General features: G+C 46.3%; 4 protein-coding genes across 4 annotated transcripts in view; 2 read left to right on the top strand and 2 right to left on the bottom strand.

Moving 5' to 3' along the window:
• The first annotated feature begins 5,324 nt into the window (after window positions 1-5,324).
• Window positions 5,325-7,990, top strand: CNA07100 (hypothetical protein). Its single transcript, XM_567027.2, has 7 exons — window positions 5,325-5,589; window positions 5,984-6,500; window positions 6,559-6,855; window positions 6,912-6,952; window positions 7,001-7,058; window positions 7,120-7,410; window positions 7,477-7,990. The coding sequence occupies exons 2-7, from the start codon at window positions 6,348-6,350 to the stop codon at window positions 7,579-7,581; spliced, it is 945 nt and encodes a 314-aa protein (XP_567027.1). The 5' UTR covers window positions 5,325-5,589; window positions 5,984-6,347; the 3' UTR covers window positions 7,582-7,990.
• Window positions 7,991-9,245: 1,255 nt separating this feature from the next.
• On the bottom strand, window positions 9,246-15,684 carry CNA07090 (ABC transporter, putative). The gene is made up of 28 exons (XM_567026.2): window positions 14,571-15,684; window positions 14,325-14,514; window positions 13,639-14,274; window positions 13,544-13,579; window positions 13,458-13,478; window positions 13,306-13,405; window positions 13,160-13,257; window positions 13,030-13,106; window positions 12,901-12,974; window positions 12,743-12,846; window positions 12,648-12,690; window positions 12,568-12,595; window positions 12,475-12,508; window positions 12,362-12,426; window positions 12,190-12,313; window positions 12,061-12,135; window positions 11,843-12,004; window positions 11,595-11,793; window positions 11,326-11,544; window positions 11,058-11,276; window positions 10,735-11,010; window positions 10,640-10,681; window positions 10,368-10,585; window positions 10,249-10,315; window positions 10,015-10,195; window positions 9,840-9,959; window positions 9,719-9,786; window positions 9,246-9,668 (listed from the first exon to the last, which is right to left on the bottom strand). Exons 1-28 carry the CDS (start codon window positions 15,470-15,472, stop codon window positions 9,415-9,417), a joined length of 4,632 nt encoding a protein of 1,543 aa, XP_567026.1. The 5' UTR covers window positions 15,473-15,684; the 3' UTR covers window positions 9,246-9,414.
• Window positions 15,685-16,809: 1,125 nt separating this feature from the next.
• On the bottom strand, window positions 16,810-18,962 carry CNA07080 (conserved hypothetical protein). Its single transcript, XM_024656369.1, has 4 exons — window positions 18,679-18,962; window positions 18,103-18,609; window positions 17,394-18,048; window positions 16,810-17,334 (listed from the first exon to the last, which is right to left on the bottom strand). The coding sequence occupies exons 3-4, from the start codon at window positions 18,034-18,036 to the stop codon at window positions 17,096-17,098; spliced, it is 882 nt and encodes a 293-aa protein (XP_024511999.1). The 5' UTR covers window positions 18,037-18,048; window positions 18,103-18,609; window positions 18,679-18,962; the 3' UTR covers window positions 16,810-17,095.
• A 634-nt stretch (window positions 18,963-19,596) lies between these two features.
• Window positions 19,597-21,930, top strand: part of CNA07070 (dityrosine transporter, putative) — a 2,677-nt gene continuing 343 nt past the window's right edge. The window contains exons 1-11 of the mRNA XM_024656368.1: window positions 19,597-20,102; window positions 20,165-20,428; window positions 20,483-20,576; window positions 20,632-20,896; window positions 20,951-21,016; window positions 21,066-21,159; window positions 21,209-21,350; window positions 21,403-21,486; window positions 21,537-21,589; window positions 21,646-21,746; window positions 21,801-21,930. The exon at window positions 21,801-21,930 is cut by the window's right edge and continues 343 nt beyond it. Coding sequence (XP_024511998.1) covers window positions 19,718-20,102; window positions 20,165-20,428; window positions 20,483-20,576; window positions 20,632-20,896; window positions 20,951-21,016; window positions 21,066-21,159; window positions 21,209-21,350; window positions 21,403-21,486; window positions 21,537-21,589; window positions 21,646-21,746; window positions 21,801-21,930 — 1,678 coding nt within the window. The 5' untranslated portion in view covers window positions 19,597-19,717. The remainder of the gene's footprint in view (window positions 20,103-20,164; window positions 20,429-20,482; window positions 20,577-20,631; window positions 20,897-20,950; window positions 21,017-21,065; window positions 21,160-21,208; window positions 21,351-21,402; window positions 21,487-21,536; window positions 21,590-21,645; window positions 21,747-21,800) is intronic.

Below are 21,930 nucleotides of genomic sequence, written 5' to 3'. Positions count from 1 at the left end.
AGCGAGGAGGGAATAATGGAGGGGAAGATTGTGTGGCTTGTGCTTCCTGCGTGTAAGGAAGAGGAAGCAAGAGGAACAAAGAGGCAAGCTCGAAAGAATAGAATGATTGCATATCATCTCTCGAGTCTTCATCACAAGTTCAGCACGTCAAGGTAGTGCGGCAGAAAGTTTGTCGTAATTAAAAAGTAAATTGACTGCTGAACGCAAAATCCATTGCCTTCCACTCTTCTGCAGTCAACACGGGCGATCAATGATGATGTCTTACAAGCTCATATGGCCCTCAATGAACCTTTTATTTTTATTTTTATAATTTTAATGAGTGAAGAACGAACACTCATCACCATACACTAAGATCCGTGCTTCGCTTTTGCAATGTAATAAGTGGCATTTAATTTTTCTGAATCCTTACCTATTATAACAACATTAAGGTCTAACCAGCTTCCCACCCCAAGAGCGAAGTAATGAGTATGCCAAAACTGTTGGCGAGGTATAAGTAAGGCCACAGCATGAGCCGGAGAGCTATGTCGAATGCCAGCCGCCCCTCAGTCGTAAGCGCTTCAAGGCCCGTCTGTGCATTCAGTATCATGGGCTCAGAACATCTCAATACCTCAGTCATTTGGCGGAAGTATGTTCAACTTCGTATCAGGATTGTTACTATCCGCACTGAAAGCACCCATGAGGTATCAGATGAGAACTTCATCTCCTGCTTTGTCTAATAGGACCATCCGTCCGATTTTATTTCCTCGACCAAAGGTCTTTCTTCTTATGACTGGTTCTCCGGCTGGAATTTAGGGAGCCTCTGTCCTTGGGGGTGGTTGATAGCCATACATAGCAACATGCTCTTCTGTCGAAACACTATCGTTGTCGATATCTGCTGTCCATTGCATGTTGTCGGAGTTTCGTTGTTTCTTCTGGTGGTGGGTGCCGCTGAGCACTTGATTTCCATTTTCATTCTGTTTTTAGGGGCCATGGTGGGGAATTGTTGAGATGGATGATATCTTAGGTAAGAACGTGTCAAGCGTATGTTACGATTAAAAAAATGCACATGCCTTAAACCATGTGTTCTGAAGCCTGAAGAGTCGGACGGCGTCACTTATAACTATAGTTGTGATTTATTTCAGTGTGAATTGAATTCTATAGTAGGCTCGGCACAAGCCCCTCAACGGACATTGGCCGGCCTCGGACGAGGCACGACCCGACCCCGACGGCCGGGCGGGGCTTGTGTCGAGGCGGTAGTCGAACGAGCCTATGTTGAATTGTAGGTTGAGTTGGCAATTAATTTAAAGGAGACCGCGTTCGGAGGCCGTTCCATTTAATTCTGACAAAAATAAAGTTATTTCGAAAGAAATTTCTTTTCATGGTAAATCCGAAGCATGATGAAGTCGGGCTTCTGATAATTCGATTCTACGACTTTTGAGCCACATAATACGATGCAGTTACGACGTCATTACCCCCTCCTGAGGCAATTCTTTTTGGTTCACCAATTCATCATGAATTATCTGCGAAATAACTCGCAATTTGTCTACACCTAAATGTTCGAAAGGTCTTCGCGTAGATTGCAAGCGGCAGAGATTAGAGAACATGAATAGCAGCATGCAATCATGCAGAATGCCATGGAGCAAAGAGCAGAGCGGAGGAGTATTTAATAGCCCTCGGAAACAGTGTTATTATGGACATCATCGATGGCCCGTAAAATGTCTAGTTATGACGTACATGGCTTTTACCTCGGTCATTTTTAAATTTTGGACAGTTTTTGTAATCTGGAATAGCTATGTTACTAGCTGCTATATGGTTTGATCGGTGTTTATTAGTACGAGTAGTACGTACGAGGTGGACACGTAATAATGACACCTCCGTCCTCCGCCGCCATCCGAAGTACGCGACGGCACTTTTTCGGCTATCGAGGCCAAATTGGTTATTTGTTTGTTGGCTTTTGGCTGCTCGGCTCTTATGATCTTAATACTGCGTATTCTCTTCTGTTTTGACATGATCTCTGATTTATTCTTGATTACCGTTTTTGTACAGGTATAGGCTACGGGCAATGTCAGGTACCAACAACAGCAGTGAGCAGCAAGGAGCAAGATCTCTTTTCGCTTCGTTAAAAGATGAACAACAGGACGACCGATGACCCGCCGACGCCGGGCCCTTCTTCTATGCGCCATCCGCAACCGACCTCAAGCTCGGCCATCCGATCCTGCTCTCTCTTCTTCCTTAGTATGTGCTTCTCCCTATCCCTTCTTTCTCATATCGCTCCGTACACTTCAATCGTCTTCAGTCCCTAATCTCTTCCCGATGCGCAACGTCGATCTGCAATCTCCAAGTTACATCTTCTTTTTTTTGGATTTTCAACCTTATTATTTGCCTTCTTATTTACCAACGCCAGGCGTCATCACTATCTTTTTTACATTCTGCAGCTTTCAGTCAAAAGGGAAAAAGATATAGGTCGGATTTCGTAATTCATTCGCGGAAAACTTCCGAATTTGCGATTGACTACATAGTCAATTGATCTGTAGGACAAATTCTTCGAGCATCTACTATTATACAGGCTGAAGCCTCGCGGATCGACAGACTTCTTCAACGTGCCAACTACGACATGAAGATATCTTTAAGTGTGTGGTGGCTTACTGGGCAACCAGGAGGTTCATAACCAAATCTTTTCAGCACGTTTTTTGTCATCAGCTACCTGTCTGCTAAGTTGCCCCCGAGCTAGGGGAAGGAGTCTGAAGTAGCGACAAGTAGCTACGTGAAGTGAAGACAAGTAGCATGAAGTGAGGAGGACAAGTAGCAGTCAAAAACGGTAGAGAGTTGAGGAAGAATAGATGACATCTAAAGTCTATCTATTTGGCCTTTCATTCATACCTTTCCTCATTCGGCCTGTTTCCAACAACGGTCTCCGCCCTACAAAACTACGAACTATGAACATATGTATGTACAACGCACTGGTTCCGCTTCCCTCGTCTCGTGACTTATCTTCCGTGATCCATTTGTCCCATATCCTTACAAAGTGGCATACATGTATTGTCGTTTGTGAACTGGCAGGCACTTTGTAAGTACCTTGTGGATCCGGGCACATCCTCCCTTCACAATGAGAAGACACAGAAGAAGAAGAGTAACTTCCCTTTTGTTCTCTGCATCATAAAGCACTTATTACCTATGTAGAGCTCAACTACGTATTTACTTCAACTTCTTCTATTACGACGTGCCGAGTAGAATTAGAATATCAAGGAAGGAGGTCCGCCCTTGCTGATTTTTCATGGGTGATATTACTGATATATAACATGATCGATGTCTTGAGAAGTAGGAACCCGGATCAACGATGTTACGAGAATTCTTCTTCTGCATTTCACACAAACTCTTGTGAATCACCACTAGGTGGCGGAAGACGTCAGTGGTCAGATGTCGATCGATGATACTACTTGGTTTGTAGCTCTTCTTGGATCTTCTGATCTATCTTTTGATAGGTGAGTAAAACCCATAAAGCACCACATAGCCTCCTTCAAGTACCCTACTACCTATTGTTTGCCTTTTTGCTGTGCCGCCTGCCGGTTTCCACCCTTAATTATTCAACATCCAGGCAATTCCCGACGATTCATCACGAGTGTCTGTTGTCCCTGGTAATAACGTATCGTGCTGCTGTACGAAGTGGATCACCCTGAAACCATTTTTTAAGCCAAAAGAAGCCTATTTTAAGGGCGGCAGAAGATAAAACTGCACTACAAAGCCGCCGAACGATAATATTGTCAATTGTATAAGTATTTCCAATGGAAAATGCATTACTTTCTTCTTGTTGTCTGTTGAGAAGGAGAGGACACTACTTCCAGTACCATCCCAGAAAACTGGAACTGGGGACTTGAGTCTTCTATCGCAGAACATGGAATTCGTATTGACTATCTTTCTGTTGCGTTATACGTGTAGTAAAAAATACCCATGCCGAAAATGGGTCGATCAACAGATCCAAGTAATATCCTATACGAATTGCCTGCCTTCTGTCTTCCTTTTTTCAGCAGGTTACTTACGTCCTTCTTCTTTCTATACGACCCCCTATCTTTCCTCCCTCGTCTCCTCATTGTTGTGACAATAATAATCCTGCTACCAGCTTGTTGGGTGGTAATGTTGTGACATATACATTCCTTTCGCCTGCGGACCTCCTGCTTTTCCTCTCAATGCGTCCGGCGATTCTCTACTTCTCTAGCTCGCAATCGAAGACAGAGGACAGAAGACGGAAGACAGAAGACATGATGTTGATATGACAGCAACAGACAGCTTGATTTCGGCATAATAGGGGACGGACCATCATCCACGGAGACTTGGAATGATACACGTACAATATACCTAAAGACACGGAGCTCTATAGATTATCATCTCCTATGCTAATAATGTATAAGTATTACTACCTGCTTCTACCGCCAGATGTACACTCCGTGGGCTGTAGCCTATGTCAGCGCTTTTTTTAGCAGTACAATAACAACAAACGACGAGGAGGCCCGAAGTTCACGGGGGGATTAAAGCCGCAGACCGCGAATGGCATCATCTCTCTTATCGCGACACTGATCAGTCACAGCAGAACAGCAGAATAACGCCCGCATCTTGCGTTTATCTCAAAGCCCGAAAGTCATATTCTTCTTAGCTTTCTTCTCATTGCAGATCGAACTACCAATGGCCCGTAAAGCACTGCACCACCAACTGATACTAAATGCCAAAATGAGTCCATCACCATTTGCCTGCTGACTCTTGACCGGTGCTTTGAGCCGTGCATTGAGAACCGAGAGCCGAGAACCGCTCACCGAGAACCGAGCACACAGTGGTTGGTAATTGACACTTACGAAGCTATTTTTCGTTCTTCTGCCTGCCAATAATCTGCGTATCTGCGCAAAATGTTTGGCACAAACGCACACACTGCAATCCAACAGAGCACGTGCTGGGCATTGGCTTTCGTTTTCGTGTTCCTTTTCCCATTCCTTGAACAGAGCAGCCTTCGGGTTTGGCGTCTTTGAAGACTGTTGAAGAGATTCGGCGCGTCGGCGAAATAGGGTAATGGACCAGGCGCACATGCGGCAGAAGGGAGGTAGTCACCTAATGAACTCAGGATCGAACAATATTCCATATATGGTGCAGATCGACGGGGATTACTCTTTGGACCCTGATTTGCCCTGCATGCACATCATCTCAGGGACCTCTTACGCGTTCTGCGGACGAGAAAGAAGAGACCGAAAAGAGGGAAAAATTCAGGGGGCCTTCCTTGGTGACGTTGTTTGACTTCGCTCGCTGGTTCAACGAGAGCATCACTCTCACAAAGAACATCCATTCCGTCATAAAAACATCCTCCACCATCCACATTAAAGGCTACATTCCCCTTTTATTTGCATCGTCCCCCAACGCTGTCGTTTGCCGTGTACTTCCCATTATCATAACCTTTTTCCCTACAGACACGCTTAAACGTCAGACGTTGCCCGCCGCCGTACACAGTCACGTTTTACATCGTTCGACCAGCTTCAAGCATATTTTCCTCTTCGTCTTGACACTCTCGCATTGCATATACAGGCCATCGTCAGCTATCTCAAGCAGACAATTCGGATAAAGCGCGATATTGTAAGCATTATCATTCTCTTATTTCTCAATTGCGCCTCAATGGACTCCTTATCTTTGAGTTCGATCTCTTCCCCTCCATAAAATTTGTGCTTCAACGTAGTCTGGTCAGTGTTCGATCACATCAGATGTAGGACCGTTACCTGAACAGACGATGTAGACACGTCTAAGGGACGCATTTTGGGAGCGACGAGTGGGTTCCTCAATCCTCTGCTCCTCGTCCATGATTTTTAGCGTTCCCGGCTTTTCAGCACAAGACCTTCCCTGCCCCCACTATCTGTCATGGCTCTGATTATTTATCATGTCTACTTGGGGAGCTTGAAATCCTTCTGTTTGTTTGGTGGCTGAAAAGAAAATGAGTATGCTGACAAAGTACTGTTTCTACCACATATCGCAGTGGCTATCAGATATTCCCTGCCGTTAGCTAACTTTTTCTCGTAAAAGGGTCGGGCCCCAAACCCCTGACAACGGCATTTCACTTTCAATCGCCTACCCAATTCCCACAGTGTGCTTCTCCATATTGGTTTGCTGCGACGCCACAAACCGCGCTCTTACACTCTTGCGTTGGCTGTCGTTATATCCGAGTTGACCCGGTTTTGATATCTCTCGCCTGGGAGCCCTGTCTAAGTTGGGTTGTAACATTACTCAGATAACACAGCGGGTTGGTCTACGCGTGCTTGTCCCGCCGATTTCAGCACTGCGTTCCATCATATTTCTTCACGCCTCCTTTTCCCGCAAGATCCTTTCCTTCCTTGTTTCAAATGTCACCAAGAACTTCCATTCCTTCAAAAATCCTGGCTACAGGTGTCAAAAATAATGACGGGAATGCAGCTATGGACGAATACGATGGGCGTACCAGAAACGCAAAAGCTCAAAAGAGGCATAGGGAAAAACAGAAGGCGAGAGTAAAAGCCGTAAGTGATCGGTATAACTGTTTAATTATTGTTAACCTGGTTCTCTCTTCCTTCACAGCTCGAGGAGTCTGTTCAGGTACTTACTGCTCAACTGGAAGACGCTCGGAGGCAGCTTGGTCAGCTGCCTTCTGTTGGAACTTCACGCTTTTCTTTGCCGGTCCATTCATCCGAGTTGAGCCAACTACAAGCGGAGAATCGGTATTTGCGTGAGGAAAATGCCGATCAGAGAAGGCAGCTGTATGCGCTGCGTGTGAGCTACGGAGGACCTCCAGATGCCTCTACTACTGCCGACCTTGGCGCTAGTCCTCCTCTTAGGCAAGGCGCTAGTCACAATCGTCCGAGACCTCTGACAAATGTGAGTATGGCCATGAGTTCGATCGATATGCTTGACTGACGATGTTCAAATTGCAGCCGACTCTTTCCACGACTAATAATGATGGTGCAAGCTCAGTGTCTGCCAGCTCTTCTCTCCAGTCGGGCACTGTTGACCAGTACTCTAGGACTCCAGGTGAAGACTCTCACACGCGTGTGATGTCTTCCTCTGTACGTCCGCTCTCAGTGCGTGTCTCGCACTTTCCTTTTCGAACCGTGGAGGTCAAGCTGACCCAGCGCTCTTTAGGCTCCTTCTGCCTCACCTTACCTTCCTTCTTCTGCTTCTTTTGGGGACCTGCGATCTCATTCCCTTTCACACTCCGGAAACATTTCTACTGCGCAGCCAGCTGGATCAGCGGCCAACGCCCCCGCGAGCATGACTCAGATTGAGTCTCGATATCCCGTCCGATACGAATCTTATCCTTACCCTCACAACCCTCCTTCCCATGCCCTGCCACGGCCCCAAGCAACATATGGGGTTGAGCCTCTCAACTACTCACGTGGAAGCCAGGGGAACGACACGATCTGGGGTCAAGAAGTGAGTCTCTTGCCGGTGGCGACTTGTGGTAGATATATTTATAGTTGACCATTAGTTTTCTAGCAGTCCAGTCCTCCATTTATGGGAACGGCATTGAGTTATTCTTCAGTCAACTTTCAAAACAGTCCAAGCATGCAAGCGGCCGATTCTTGGCGTCAAGCGCAACCATAACACTGGTTTGCGTGGGATGCTTATCAACTTCCCGCAATAACGATTCATGAACAATGAGTCCCCGTTCTTCCCCTACCTATCTTCTTTTCGTAGTTTTGGGCAACTTTTTGTGCTGGTCTATCCTCAAGAGGTCACATAGTTTAGTCGCGTTTGCAATAATTGTACTAGTAGTCAGATTGTCGTTTTTTCTACATTTCATTTAATCAGGGCCTTACGACGTTTAACAGGAGTATTATCATAGAGCACAGCAAGAAGGGCTATCATTGTCCTTCTTCAGCAAGATCAAACATCAGGAATCCCATTCCTTCATCACCTTCATGATTATGCATGGTATCCATACATCAGCATCATCTGCTGTCTACATCGCGCTGTGTGCTGCATATGTAATTGAATACTACCGAAGAACAGATACTCTTGGTATTAATGGTTGTTGTATGTCCTGACCGCAAGGGTGGTCATAATAATGGTACTACTAGTAACTGCTATTGGTTGAGCATAAGCGCATAAGTATCTATGCTCTAAGGAGGGGGGGGGGGGGGGGGGGTTCATAGAACGCTATATGTTATTGATATAAGAGGGGGTGAAATAGTTGATATACGAAGCTGATAAGCGGTAAAGTATGCTATTATGTACGTCGTCGTATCTCATAGGGCAATAACGAACGTGACTATTCCATTGGTAGCACCATCACCACTTTTATTTCATTCATATTCAGTTTGTCTTAGCTGTCACTAATTGTCTCGATGATCAAATAAAATAATAAGAACGACATTCAAAGATCCATCCGTTACAGGCATCGCCATCAGTGAAGTTTGTTCGACCACTCATTACTCACTTATAGCCCAGGAAAAAAGGAAGAAGGGTAAATCCGTTACATGCATAAGAAGGCAAAGATTGATCCAACGTCAGCATTTCGGCCGGAGGTCCGCCGGGTTGGTAAACCTGGACAGCTTATTATTTGTATAGTGGTCCAACATAGCCTTTAATAACCTGATGACGCTCTCACTTCGCAGCTCACATAACTTGGGACAACTTTGGCATAAAAAGGAGGGTATTACGGTACACTTACGGTAATGTTTGTTACAAAATCGTGATAGTTGGTGGATAATACGTAGATTGATGAGGAAGGATGCCGCCGCGCCAGTCTTGCATCGACGAAAAGCAATAGCAGTCAGCAGTCAGCAGCCAGTAATTGGGATATGCGTCGGACGATAGCACCGCTCAATCACCGCCACGCATCAGCACACCAATACATCATCACAGACGGCAGGTGTCATCGATCATCTTGTAGCATCCTAAGTGTGATAAAAGAAGATAGACTTTGTTCATTTTAAATTTACTATTCATGTTTTTCTTCGTAATCTTCTTACAAATAAGAGCCATTCAAAAGGGAACACAATATTGTAAGGATCATTAAAAACAAAACGAATCCATTGGTTAAAAGTCACCTTTCCTCCCAACGGCAAACTTCCAATTTCTGGAGGCGTCTGATCTTTTGCAGCATAAGTAAGAGACATCTTCGCTAATTTTAATGAGCTGCTCTCCTTTCAACCTTGTCCGCCCAGTTCTCTCTTCCACTTGTTGACCTCCATATTCTTTTCCAACATACCATGGCCTGAAACGATCAGGATTTTTGAATACCGCATCAATGTGATAAACGTATATCCATTACTGTCTCTTGACACGACACATATTATACACAAAGAAAATATTCATATCGAATTAAAGCAGTCTACGATGCAATTTCTATTCACGACGACCATAAGATGGAAATATAAGACGAACTAACGATTCTCTCGTATTTCTACCGTCTACCCCCCCATTTTTGCGCTTTTATCTCCTCTGCCACTTCAAGAACCTAGCAGCAATCAACAAAACAAGGATATTGAAAACCACATAACAGATGAAGATACCAAAGTCTCTCCACCTGGTTGAGAAACTGATTTCCAAAGGAGTGAAGAAGGCTTGGCCAGTTCGGTACTGGCAGAACTGACAATCGCCGGTAGAGTCAGGGTTATTGATGTAGCCACCAATGGCCTCGGCGAAGGCACCGGCCCATTGCTGACAAGTCTGTCCGGAAGGAGCAGCTTTGAAGCAAGTTAGCAACTATTGTGCAATGCATGAGAGGGACACTCACGGAAAACTTGGTACTCTCCGTCCTTGCAAACGACCTCTTGATCCTGAAGAACTGTGGAGACAAGACCGCTATGGAAAGACATAATCAGCTATAGACAAAAGGGACGAAATCAGTAACTCACCTGATAAGACGGGTGAAAGGGTCGAGGGGCCACATCCATTTTCTCCAAAAGTATGGCAAAGTGGGTGGAGGGGCAGTGACACCACAGAAGATAGAAAAGAGTACGAGCAAGAAGGGATTGCTATCACGAACAATATCAGCATTGGGGCCTAAAATGTTTAAAATGTCCTACTTACAAAAGAGCTGCAATGAGAATGGTGGGTGAAAGAGCAGCTACGGCCTGACCGAGAGTCACAGCATAGACTTCAGTGACCAAGATCATCAAGAAGAAGTAACCAGCTCGAGAAGAGGCGTAAGGGAAGCCGACACCGTAATAGAGCAGAAGGAAGAAAGATACAGCACATCCAAGCGAATAGGCTGCGCGTGTGGTGAGCAAGGCGAAGATTGAAGACGGCACTTGTTTAACTCACGCATCTCAGACAGCAATTGGGTCAAGGCAAATACAGTCGAAGAGTACATCTTTGAACTAGCTTCTCGCTACACATTATTTTAGCCTAAATTGATCATTCACCGAGATGGATGAACTTACGTTGAAAGTCATTCTACTCATAATATACTGAGGTTCGATTTGTGCGAGAATCAAAGCAGGAAGGACAGTTGCAAAGAAGATAGCGAAGACTCGGTACTGCAAAGACTGAACAGAGTTGTCAAGTTGGAGGAAAGTAAGGGTAACAATAAGGCCAATGGCGAGATGGGCGAAAAGACGAGTCCATTGGTAGTCAGCGTTTCTCCAAAGGGCGACATTAGCTATAATACTCATTAGCTAAGTCAAAAATATATTTCAATGGTTGTGAAACCTACTCCTGCGAAGCACAGTCTTGAGTTGAAAGAAGAAGCTGGTGGCTAGATAATTATGTTAGAAGGAATCAAGTGAGATCGCGTGCCATTGAACTGACCATATTCTGTCCTGTTGGATTTCTCCTCAACGGGCTTCGCCAGCGCTTCCGCCTTCAATTCTTGGATTTCGCGTTTGACCTCGGCAAACTCAGGTGAATTCCTCCATTTCTCTCCCCAGTCACTACCAATACGCTTGCGGGAACCAGCTCCAATAGCTTCGAGCATGAACTCGGCAGGGTTGGCGTCATGTGGAACCTTGGCGCCATTTCGCTCAAGGTAGTCAATCAAGACCTTGGAATCAGGTCCAATATCACCGAAGTAAACGCATTCACCACCTAAAAGAGGTCAGATCAACAAACTTTGATTGGAAAATGATACCTACCTCGCTGAAGGAGCAAAAGCCTGTCAAAAGACTGGAAGAGCAAAGCATTAGGCTGGTGGATTGTACACAAAATCTTTTGGCCGGCGGCACAGAGCTTCTTAAGGAATCGGACAATGTTGTACGCGCTCTGTCCATCGAGACCAGAGGTGGGTTCATCTAAAAACAGGAGCAACTCAGGCTTGGCAGCAAGTTCCACACCGATAGTGACTCGCTTGCGTGCTACACGGGGTCAGCTTCTGTGCAATGCTTATAGACATCGGCTAGTCACCTTCAACAGAGAGACCGTAGCCCGGGAAACCAATCATCGCATCAGCCAACTCCTGGAGTTCAAGAAGTTCAATAATGTCCTCCACATAATCATCCTTCTCTTGTTTCGGAACGTGTTGAGGTTGACGAAGATAGGCAGAGTACCGGAGGGCTTCTCGAACGGTTGTAGTCCATTCGTGAGTGTCTTGCTGTTCAGCGTAGCCACAACCTCGTTGGAAACCTTTACGCCTGTCAGAATTCTACCAGCTGGTTGTGAGTAAAATCACTTACCGGTGCCAATCGGCCGACCATTCATCAAGACGTCACCTTCGATCACACCAATGTTCTTCCTGGAAGCAAGAACATCGAGCAAAGTAGTTTTACCAGCACCAGAGGCACCCATGAGGGCAGTAAGGGACCCAGGCTTGACGTAACCATAAATGTCGTTCAGGAGTTGACGATGACCACCAGGAACAGGTACAGTGTAATTCTGGTAGTCCTGGTCAGCTTCATCTCAACTGAGAACAATGTATACTCACCAAACCTTCCCATGTAAAGGGCTCGGGGCGCATCTTCAACTCGGAAAGATCCTGCTCGAGTTCACCAGCTCGGAAAGCCTCGAGACGCTCGGCAAGACGCTCATTCTTTGCCTTGAGATCTTTGTCCTCCTTCTTGTACACATTGATTGAGAAGTGTTTGGCCTGAGAGATAAAGGTCAATGAACATAATCAAAAAGGAAGTGGAAGGTAGAACATACACCTTGTTCGAGAACTTCAATGAACAACATCTGCATGAACATGAAGAACGCAAAGAAACCGAGCAGAATACCGAACTATCGCACGGATGTTAGCAATCAAATTATCCTTATATCTCATGTCCGACGTACATTTCGCCAAATGTGAGCTTTGTAATAGCTATAACCGGTAGCCATGTAGTCGGAACCGCTGACATTGGGATCACCTGGGGTACTACCGAAGATAGAACACATCTGATTGGGACCCAAGGTGTCACTGATAAATGGTTCAGCGAGACACTTCAATGCTTATTTATTGACCTACGGATAGCCAGTAATTCCCGCTTCCGGAATATTACGAGGAATGGTGTAGCTCGAGTCACAAGTAAGCTACAGAAAAGTGAGCGATTTTCTCGTGATAATTCAAAAATGACTAACGTTGATCCTAGAGAATTCATTGGCAAAGATAGCTCTGAGTGATAATTAGTTGTGGCTAGCTGTCATTGGTAGAAAGTATTCGCCTAGACTTACTCGTATCCGTAAGACAGAGGGTTCAGATCTATGAGCTGTTTTAGATTACGCTTCACTGTTGTCTGCCAAATTTGACTCACAGAAAATCCAAAACAACCATCTCTTCATTCGTTGAACTGGGATCTGTAACCGGAAATCAGCGAAAGCCTAGCGGAGTCGGAATAGGTACACCTACCATATAACCTGTGTAGGTAACCATAAAGGAGATGAGGACAGAAGCTAGACGTGCAGCGACATTGTAATCGGAGGTAGCCACACCCAAAGTACGGAAGAATGCAGCTAAAGTAAATGATCAATACCAAAAGTGATTATTTGTAGGTTAAAGAAACCTACACATAACCATGAATGTAAGGAAGACGAAGAGGAAGAACATAAAGAATGCGCCACCAGACGAGTACAAACCACCCCTGCACATGGCGAGTTAGTCATAGACCCCTAGTTCCGTAAGTTATGAATACGTACATGAAATACAAAACGATAGAGAAGAGAAAAATGACCGACGCGTTATAGGGCACATCGGCCAAGACGGCAGCGAGGGCCTACATGGTACAATTAGTTACCAGATTTGTAGAGTTCTCAGAGCAGGACTCACAAAGGCAGCAGGTCGGTAGAATCGGTATTCGTTTTGACGGTACAAGACTGATCGACCCAACATTTGACTGGGCAATTCAGAGAAGGAGGTGAGAGCATCTTCGTACATCATTAGCAAAAAAAGGCTTGCGCAAATGCCATACTTACTGAACAAGAGACCCAAGAAGAGAAGACCACCACGGGTGAAGGCACCTGAAGCAGTTTCGGGAAGACGGAAGTAAACAGAGCCGACGATAAGAGCAATGATCTATTAGAGGCCATCAGATATGGTTGCGTTATTTATGACTGGCGACACTTACAATAGCAGTGGCATAACCGGTCTATCAATGGGAACAGATCAAGGTTAGTCCTAAACGGCCATAGCGGAAATATTGATATTGCTTACGGAGATACCAAAATGGTCTTGGAACTTGAGACGAAGCTGGATAACGACAGTCAGCTATCTTTGATTTTTCTTTGGTAAACAGAGATACAACCCACTTGACGTTTGAAGATGATAAAGACCTGTTGTAAAAAGGAGACGGTGTAAGGGGACTTTTTACTGACTCCCTTGTGCTTCTGTTCGAGCACAGCCTGCCTGAAATCTTCCCTGGCGGTGGCATCCTCGGCCATGAGCTGCTTGTATTCCTCACGCTCTCTGGTCATACGGGCACAGACCTCAGACTCTTTATAAGCTTTATCCATTTCCTCCGGGGTAGCAGGTACATTCGTTTCGTCCCTCCCGTCAGCGAAACGTCTTTCGTTGACGTCAGTACAGCCCGACAGGTAGTCAGCAGTTGTTTGACGGGGCAAATCCCTGTAACCAAGGCCAATCATGTACTGACGAGCCTCCTTAGCTGGACCGAAGTAGGCAACGTGACCTTCGTTGAGGACAAGAACCTTGTCGAATTGGTCGTAAATACCTTCACCGGCCTGATAGAGAGAGACAAAGGTGGTCTGACCCATGATGTCAGTAAGAAGTCGAAGAGACTTGGCGTAGTCGAGAGCTGTAGAAGCATCCAGACCTCGGGTGGAGTTATCCCACGAGCAGACAGTGGCACCAGAGCAGAACATTTCGGCGATGGAGACACGCTTTCGTTCACCACCAGAAACACCTCGAACGTAGGCATTGCCGACCTGTATACTACATCAGTTTTCCCGTAAAGTAACAATTGGAAGATGCTCACAATAGTGTTAGCGGTGTGTTTGATGTTCAACATGGAAAGGAGGAGATCAAGCATGTCATCTTGGAATTGCTTGGCAGAAACACCGGGGATTTTCTTCTTGGGAGTCTTTGTGGCAAGGGCAAATCGAATGGTCTGAGCAACCGTGAGGGTAGGAAGGTGGTCGTCATCTTCTTGATTGTACACAACTTCACTGTTAAATTCGAATCAGCAGTATCCCCCCAAACAAAGGAGGGGTCGTTGACCTACCCGGCATAGCGCTTGCGCATCTCCTTCCACCCGACACCGGCGTACTCGACGTTACCCTTGATCTCCATGTAACCCGCTCTCTGATTAGTGATAGTTTTCAAGAAGGTAGTACAACCAGCTTCAGGCCGACCCAGGACAAGACACATCTCTCCAGGCTTGAGAAGACCGGAACTAGGATGCAGGATAGCTTTGGGTTTGGGCGCAAAGGGATTTACGCCAAAAATGCTAAGGATTTTGAAAGCGGGCATCATAAATTGCTCAATGATGGCGGATGAGAAATTTCGAATATTGATCCTCATACCACCGGCACCGATAACCTCTAGGTCTTCCCAAATCACACCGACTGCCTTGCGCTTGATACCTGCCTCGTCCTGATTCTCCCTGCCAGAACGAAGGACGTCAACCAAATTGAACTCGCCCTCACCTTCCTTAGCCTTTTCGGCATCATCTTGGGTGAGACGGGAGACGACACGATCCTTGCGAGAGAAGCTGGATCTGACGGAATGACGGGTGGTGGGGCGATGGAGCTCGTGTTGGGATTGCTGGGAAAGAGTAGAGTACCTGCGCTCCAGGGCAGCGAATTCTTCCTTTCCGCGATGGATAGAGACGTGGTGGGGTTCGAGTTCGGTGACGATATCTTCGCTAGAGTCAGCAGCAAGACGTTTTTGCTTGCCATCGGCAGCCGCGTCGATGACCTCAGCTTTTTCGGACTCCACCGCCTTATCGTTTTCTTCGTCAGCGAGTGTATTGCCAGCCGATGATCGGTGTTCGTCATGCTGAGTAGCAGAAGATGCAGGACCAGAAGTGACTTGCGAGTTCGCCAGACCCGACGGATTCTGAGTGGTGGCCGTGATGGGCGCACCGAGATTGTTAAGCTCCGCTGGAACGCCCGTAGCGGACATTTTTGCAGTGGGGGGGGTAGAGATACTACTATAGTGGGTTGACTCAGTCTATATAGAGTCTCAATATATTGTATGGTGGGGCGGGACGAATATAGGGGACGAAATAAGGGGCCGGTTAAAGAAAGAGAGAGAAAGGGAAGGAGGAGACGGGGAAAAGAATTTGTGTGGCCGGGGGTCCTGGGCTTTAAATTCTTTCGCTGAGACGCGTGGTGGTGTGTGCGGGACCGACGGGCATGCGGCTGTTAGGTTCGGTCTCGTTCGAGTTATAAACATTGCTTCGGCGACCGTATGCATAGCCTTATTCTTATCTGCATCATTGTTGGTGTGGAGATAGGGGTGAAGTTGCGGATTATGCACATCGACCCCGGCCTTTGAAGGACTCGGCTAAAACTTGCAACGTACTCCTTATTGGCTCTATATGCGCGGCCAAAACATACTTGTCCGGCGTTCTGGATGTCCCGATATATAAGAGGGTAATGAGTGCCCCTCTTCTACTACTACAAAGGAAGGCAAAAGGTGTCATCACCACCATAACCACCATGCCTGGCACAAATGGACCCATGTCTTCTCTCCTGTGTTGTCCGTTGTACCATGGTAGTATGTGACGAGGCAGTAACATCCGGCAGTATGTGACGAGGCAGTAAGCATCCGGCATTCTATCTTACGATGCTAGAAAGTCGAAAGAGGGAAGAAGGCATGCAGGGCAATGAAGAACCGAGGACGGACACGGAAAAGGCTGAAGGAAAAACTTGCTTGATCAGGACGAGACAAGGCCGAACGCCAAGGGCTAGCGAAAAAACGGGCGCGCAGTATCTCCGCATCATTACTGTTGCCGTTTGCTAATAATCAAGGCTAATTAGAAATAGCTTTTGCCCTTTACGCTTTAAAAAATGCTTGATTCCTATCTGTTTGTCGCCGGCTGTCGGCTGTCGGCTGCCACTCTTTAAGTCGATGTTGAATAATCAAAAATTAGAAATTATTTATAATTATTAATCACGAGTCGACAGCTGTAGGTGGCGACCGTGTAGGCTCTAAAAAGCTCGGATCCGACAATTCCCTGCGTTAAGGAGCCGACGGCTATTACTCCGGTCCTCGTCTCCAAGAAATCCGGAGTACTTCCGTTCAGCGGGGTAGGGTTTTATAAATGGAACAGTCTCAGTCTTTTCCTCTGCAACCGCGGTTGATCCGCAAAAGACTTCTCAGGGGTTTCGGATAAATAATTCAATTGCACCGTGTTAATTTTGAGAATTATGTTCAGCTTTGGGTGTTTTGTTAATGAGAATGGGCGTGTTCGTCCAAGTGTACGGTATTATGATGATGCATTTTGCATATGTACGGTGGCTCATTTGGTCCTTGACTTCTTGTTATCCCTCAGCGATGTTGAAATCTGGGTCCGACAGAAGATGAGTGCCATGTTTCCTCTTCTGCGGAGTGCGCGTGATTGTTGTGCTGTCTGGCTCACGCACAAACTGGACATCGGCAGCCGTTGTGAGGTGTCTATGCATGCATGAAGAAAATAGAGAAACTACAAGTTTCACCGGCATTGGGCGGTACAGAGACGACCCTGCCTATGGTGTTGAAATTTCTGGTGCGGAAGAGCCATTGACGGGTTTCCTGGTCTTATTACCACATCAGTCGAGGAAGCTCGAGATACGTTGTGCGTCGAAGCCTGTCTGGGAATCGTTCACAGACTTTGAAGAACTCTGTGAGCTGAGGGCGGCTGTATCTGTCGTCTTGTAACATGTGCCGAAGGTTCGCGTTTGCATTGAAAACTATGCTTTGGCGATTCGGCAAATGGACCTGCAAACGCTCAACAGAGGGGGAGTGATCATGGGTTTTGAATTGAAAAAGTCTGAAACAGGCTATTGAAGGATCGTTTCAGTGTCTGCCGTAGAAAAGTAACATGTTACAGCTTTCCTACCTTCAGTTGCACAGATGTACCTTGAATCCTCGTAGTTCCGTATCTCGTTCTGCGTCTGCTCTGTCCTCGCTCGGCCTTGGGATGATTGATTTTGGACAGTGTCACTACCGTCGTTTTCGCAAATGCCTGTCAAAGCTCGATCACTTCCCTTGTAGATGTACTTGTAGAGATACTTGACCGCCGTGATGGATGTGCATACTTTGACATTGACATGGCATTTATAGCGTTCAAGCAAGTACGGGTTGTAGGGGACGACATCTCTGTTCGTGAACGTGTAGTCAATGCCGTCTACCTTCTTTGTCCAAGTGAAGCCACCTTCTCTACGACGATAAGTAGGGTAAGAGTCGTCATCAAGAAGTGTATTGGAGCTGAAGGCTTTAGGATAACTTTTTGAGCAATGAGATTTGCCCGTATTGTTGTCTTTTACCATGCAAGACGCATTTGGGCGTTGAGAGCCGCATGGCGAATGAAGCATGAAAGAGGTGACACAATTGTGGAGTGAGGGATGCTCCTCAAGGTCCGGAATCTCTGCGCAAACGATGCTGTCGATACTTCTCGTTGTACGTGGTTTGTTTTGTTCCAGGAGGATCAGAAGAATATGAGCATGAGGGAGACCACGTTTCTGGTATTCGACAGTGTACATATAGGCGATAACCTTTAGTAGCCGTTAGCAGTTCATCATGATAGTCTTTTAAGGCAACGAACTGACTTTACCGAAGACGTCCTTTTAGAGAATGTCTTTGAGAAGGGCATCAAGCTTAAGACGGAATACCCTAGCGGTGAGATCTGGCCTGTCTTCAGCCTTCTGACCTTCCTTCAGCTCTAGAACGATCTCCTCCCAATAACCGTTGCAAGTGAAAGTGAGGAAAATGTCAGGCTTTCCGCAAAGCCTGACTACCGCCATGACATCCTGATAAAGTGCGAAGAAGGAGCGGGGACCATTTAGGAAGGAAGACGGTAGAATAATTCGAGTCCCGTTTTCATAAACGCGCAGCCCTTGTTCAGCACTGTCGGCTACGCCTTGCCAAACTTCTCTGCGGTAGTTGTCCTGGTTCTTTTCATGGAACCGGAGGCGGCTAGATCAACTTGAGCCCAAGCGTCTACTACCAGCTCTCGGAAGAGAGGTCCACAATGAAGAGCAGTGTTGAAACTGTCTTGCCCGGTCAAAAAGACCGAAAGCGTAAAACTGCTCCGTGGAAACTAATTTTGTACCGTTCTTATCTCGTCCCGAAGCGAACATTAGCAGGGCGGAGCTAAGTTCTGTAAATGGGCGATGTATACTTACGTCCTTCAGCGAGATGGATGTCGGGATACCGTCCATGTTCCCCGTGGTGGTAAATCAGTGTGAAATGAAGGTAAGAAGTGGGGGTTTTTCTCGCTGATAGTGACACTGAAGTTCCTTAGTACCACGGGTTTCCACTATGATCTCGCGACCACTACCGGGCTCGTTTTCAGAGCTTGCATATATAGCGGCAATTTCACCCATTGTAGGACGATTGTATCGATGACGATCGTGTTGTCCCCGGTCTGGAGGCGTAAGCGCAGATTCGCCTACATCATTGAAACGTTGGTTCATGTTTTTATGAACAAATCACGACACGAATGTTCCCACCCTGTTATTTATAAATAATCATTTTCAACTATTTATTTAGTTATTAAATTTTAATTAAACTTATGTAAGATGTAAGAAGACCCGAGAATCCCAACTACAGCGCGCGATACAGATTTTCCAGGAGAAATGAAGATTGTTCCCCGAAAGTTCTAAAGCATGGCCTGGAGGATTTGGGTAACAATTTTCGAAAGGCAGATTTTCGACTGAAAAATGAGTGTCGTGCACTGTACAGCTAAAACGTCCTCTCCTCATTCCCAACGGCTCAAGGCCATCTTTTGTAGTTCTCTGATCCTTTGCAGTACCAGAGACATCCTCCCTACAAGCTGCTCTCTTACTATCTTTGTCACCCCCTTCGTCCAACGGCTGACTTCCTCTTTGGTTTTCATTGTCCCTCGTCAGAAAAGAGAAGAAGGAAATGAAAAAAGAACCGGCCGGCGTCAATCGCCGCCTGCTGCCTCCACACGATGCCGTAATTAAGGAGGAGACAGAAGAAAGAAGAAATAAAGAAGACCCATCGGATTTGGCCGTGTCTTTTTTCGGTCTTCTGCGATTCATCCATCGCATGGGTTCGATTCAGATGAGTGGAAATGTGACGACCCTATAACTGCATCATTTCCTGGACTGCTGTAGGGCAATAATTTTTTCCTGCAACTGAATCGGCTGCTGCCAGCATATAGAAATCGAACCATAAAAACACATACCAGCCTGTCGTATGGCGGTGGATAACATGAAGACAGCCAGCAGCTCTAGCTCGACACCCATGGAGCTATCGACACCATCAGTCACCTTGACACACGATAGGATGGAGGAACAAAATAGCTCATCCGAAACTCTTGGTCCTGATTCTAGCCCCTCAATATCATGTTCAAATATGGAAGAAATTGCATTGGACAAGAAGAATCTTCGTGGAAAACCACCGGATAAAGAAGGAGATGGCAGTTGTGCGAAGTTTTTGGTGGATACTCCGCAAAGCGACAAAGAAGGGGTTTCAGAAGTCGAGACGATTGATGGAAGACCAAAAGATGTATATGATCGCTTTTCCAAGAGACAGAAGAACGTTATCGTTGCGGTTATATCATACTCCGCTTTCATTGCTCGTAAGTTCCATTCCACTGTATGTCAAAGATTCCCCATAGGCTCTGACTCTACCATGCTACAGCCATGACCTCATCTATCTTCCTTCCTTCAATACCGACGATGGCTGTCGACCTACATTCCTCAGCTGAGGTCATCAACTATACTGTCGCGATATTTTTGGTCACTATCGGTGTTGCCAGTGTCTTTTGGTCTCCTTACTCTGGATTTTACGGACGAAGACCGGTGTATCTGGCTAGTATGCCGATCATGGTAATAGCTAGCATAGGAGTCGCTCAATCGAAGAACATCGGGGCTATCATTGGCACCCGTATCTTGCAGGGTATAGGTAAACCAACCAACTTGCCTAATAGCGTCTCAGCTAACCAAACAATGATCACAGGAAGCTCCTGTGTGCTCAGTGTAGGGGCGGGAACCATTGGAGATATCTTCAGACCTACTGAAAGAAGTCGAGGTATGGCGACTTACTATATGGGGTATGTTTGATCTCCACACGAGTCCTAGATCATCGGCTTACATTATCACCACTAGTGTCCTTATCGGGCCTGCCTTGAGTCCAATACTAGGCGGGATCTTTACCGAGTATACTTCACAAACTTGGCGTAGTGCCCAATACTTTCTGGCTGGGTGTGGTGCGTTATCGGTTGTCCTCACCTTTTTCTTTCTGCCTGAGACATTCCACCCGCCTACCGTGCACGAGCGTCTGAAAAAGGAGAGAGGGAAGAAGTTTGTGATGTATTGGGTGAATCCTTTCAGGTCAGTGATGCTGTTGAGATGGCCAAACATAGCGATGGCTGTGAGTTGATCCTTTTCTCCTTTCCAGTAGAACGGAAGCTGAACAAAAGGATAGTGTTTTATCTCAAGTTGCGTAATGCTTGATACCTACTGTGTCATTGTTCCACTCTCTGCTGTTTTCGTAAGAATATCCTCTAAATCTTCTCATGCTTGTTCTTACTCCTCTGTAGAAAGATAGATATAACATCCACAACACTGCTATTGCAGGTTGCTTATTCCTCGTGAATGGTGCAGGTAACATCATCTCGAGTAGGATTGCCGGACGTAAGTATCACAATCTTAATCATCTACATGATTATTTATGGCTTTGCAGCATATGCCGACCGCATTGTGAAGAAGTACATGGGAAAACGAGGATACAGAAGGCCAGAGGACAGACTGAAGGCTAGCTTCTGGGGCACTCTGATTCTGATGCCAATATCGGTCTTGATATACGGGTGGTTGCTGAAGTTTGGGTGTGTCCTTATGATTCTGACTGCAAGTCCAGGACTAATAAGCGCATAACAGCAAAGGAGGAATGGCTCCACCTTTAATCATGGTGTTCCTCAACGGCATCTCTTTAATGCTCTGCCTTACGCCTCTCAATACTTAGTGGGTCCATCACGTGATTGGCTGGGTTGACTGCTCATATGTGTGAACAGTTTGGTAGACTGTATGCAGTCGCGAAGTGCTGAGGTCGTGGCTATAAACAATTGTAAATCGCCTGAACCTCCTGTATGTTGTAGATGGACGTCATCTGATCCCTCGTAGGTATTCGATACATCTTTTCGGCGGCCGCCTCTGCTTTCGTCCTTCCACTAGCCAACGCGATCGGTTGGGGCTGGACCATGACAATGTGCGCTTTCGTTAGCGTAAGTCATAATATCTGTTCTGTGGCTCCAAGGAAATCGCTGAAAACCGCTCAGTGGCTGGCAGCCGGATCATTGTTTATTCTGTGTCGTTACGGAGAACGCTGGCGGGAAGCCGCAAATATCCGTTATGGCATCACCGAAGTCGAAGCTCAAGAAGAGCGCGTTGACGGGGGCAAAGATGAAG

This window comes from Cryptococcus neoformans, chromosome 1, assembly GCF_000091045.1.
Source record: "Cryptococcus neoformans var. neoformans JEC21 chromosome 1, complete sequence".
Lineage (NCBI taxonomy): Eukaryota > Fungi > Basidiomycota > Tremellomycetes > Tremellales > Cryptococcaceae > Cryptococcus > Cryptococcus deneoformans.
The sequence above is the reverse complement of the archived record's forward strand: the minus strand, read 5'-3'. Positions and strand labels throughout refer to the sequence as shown.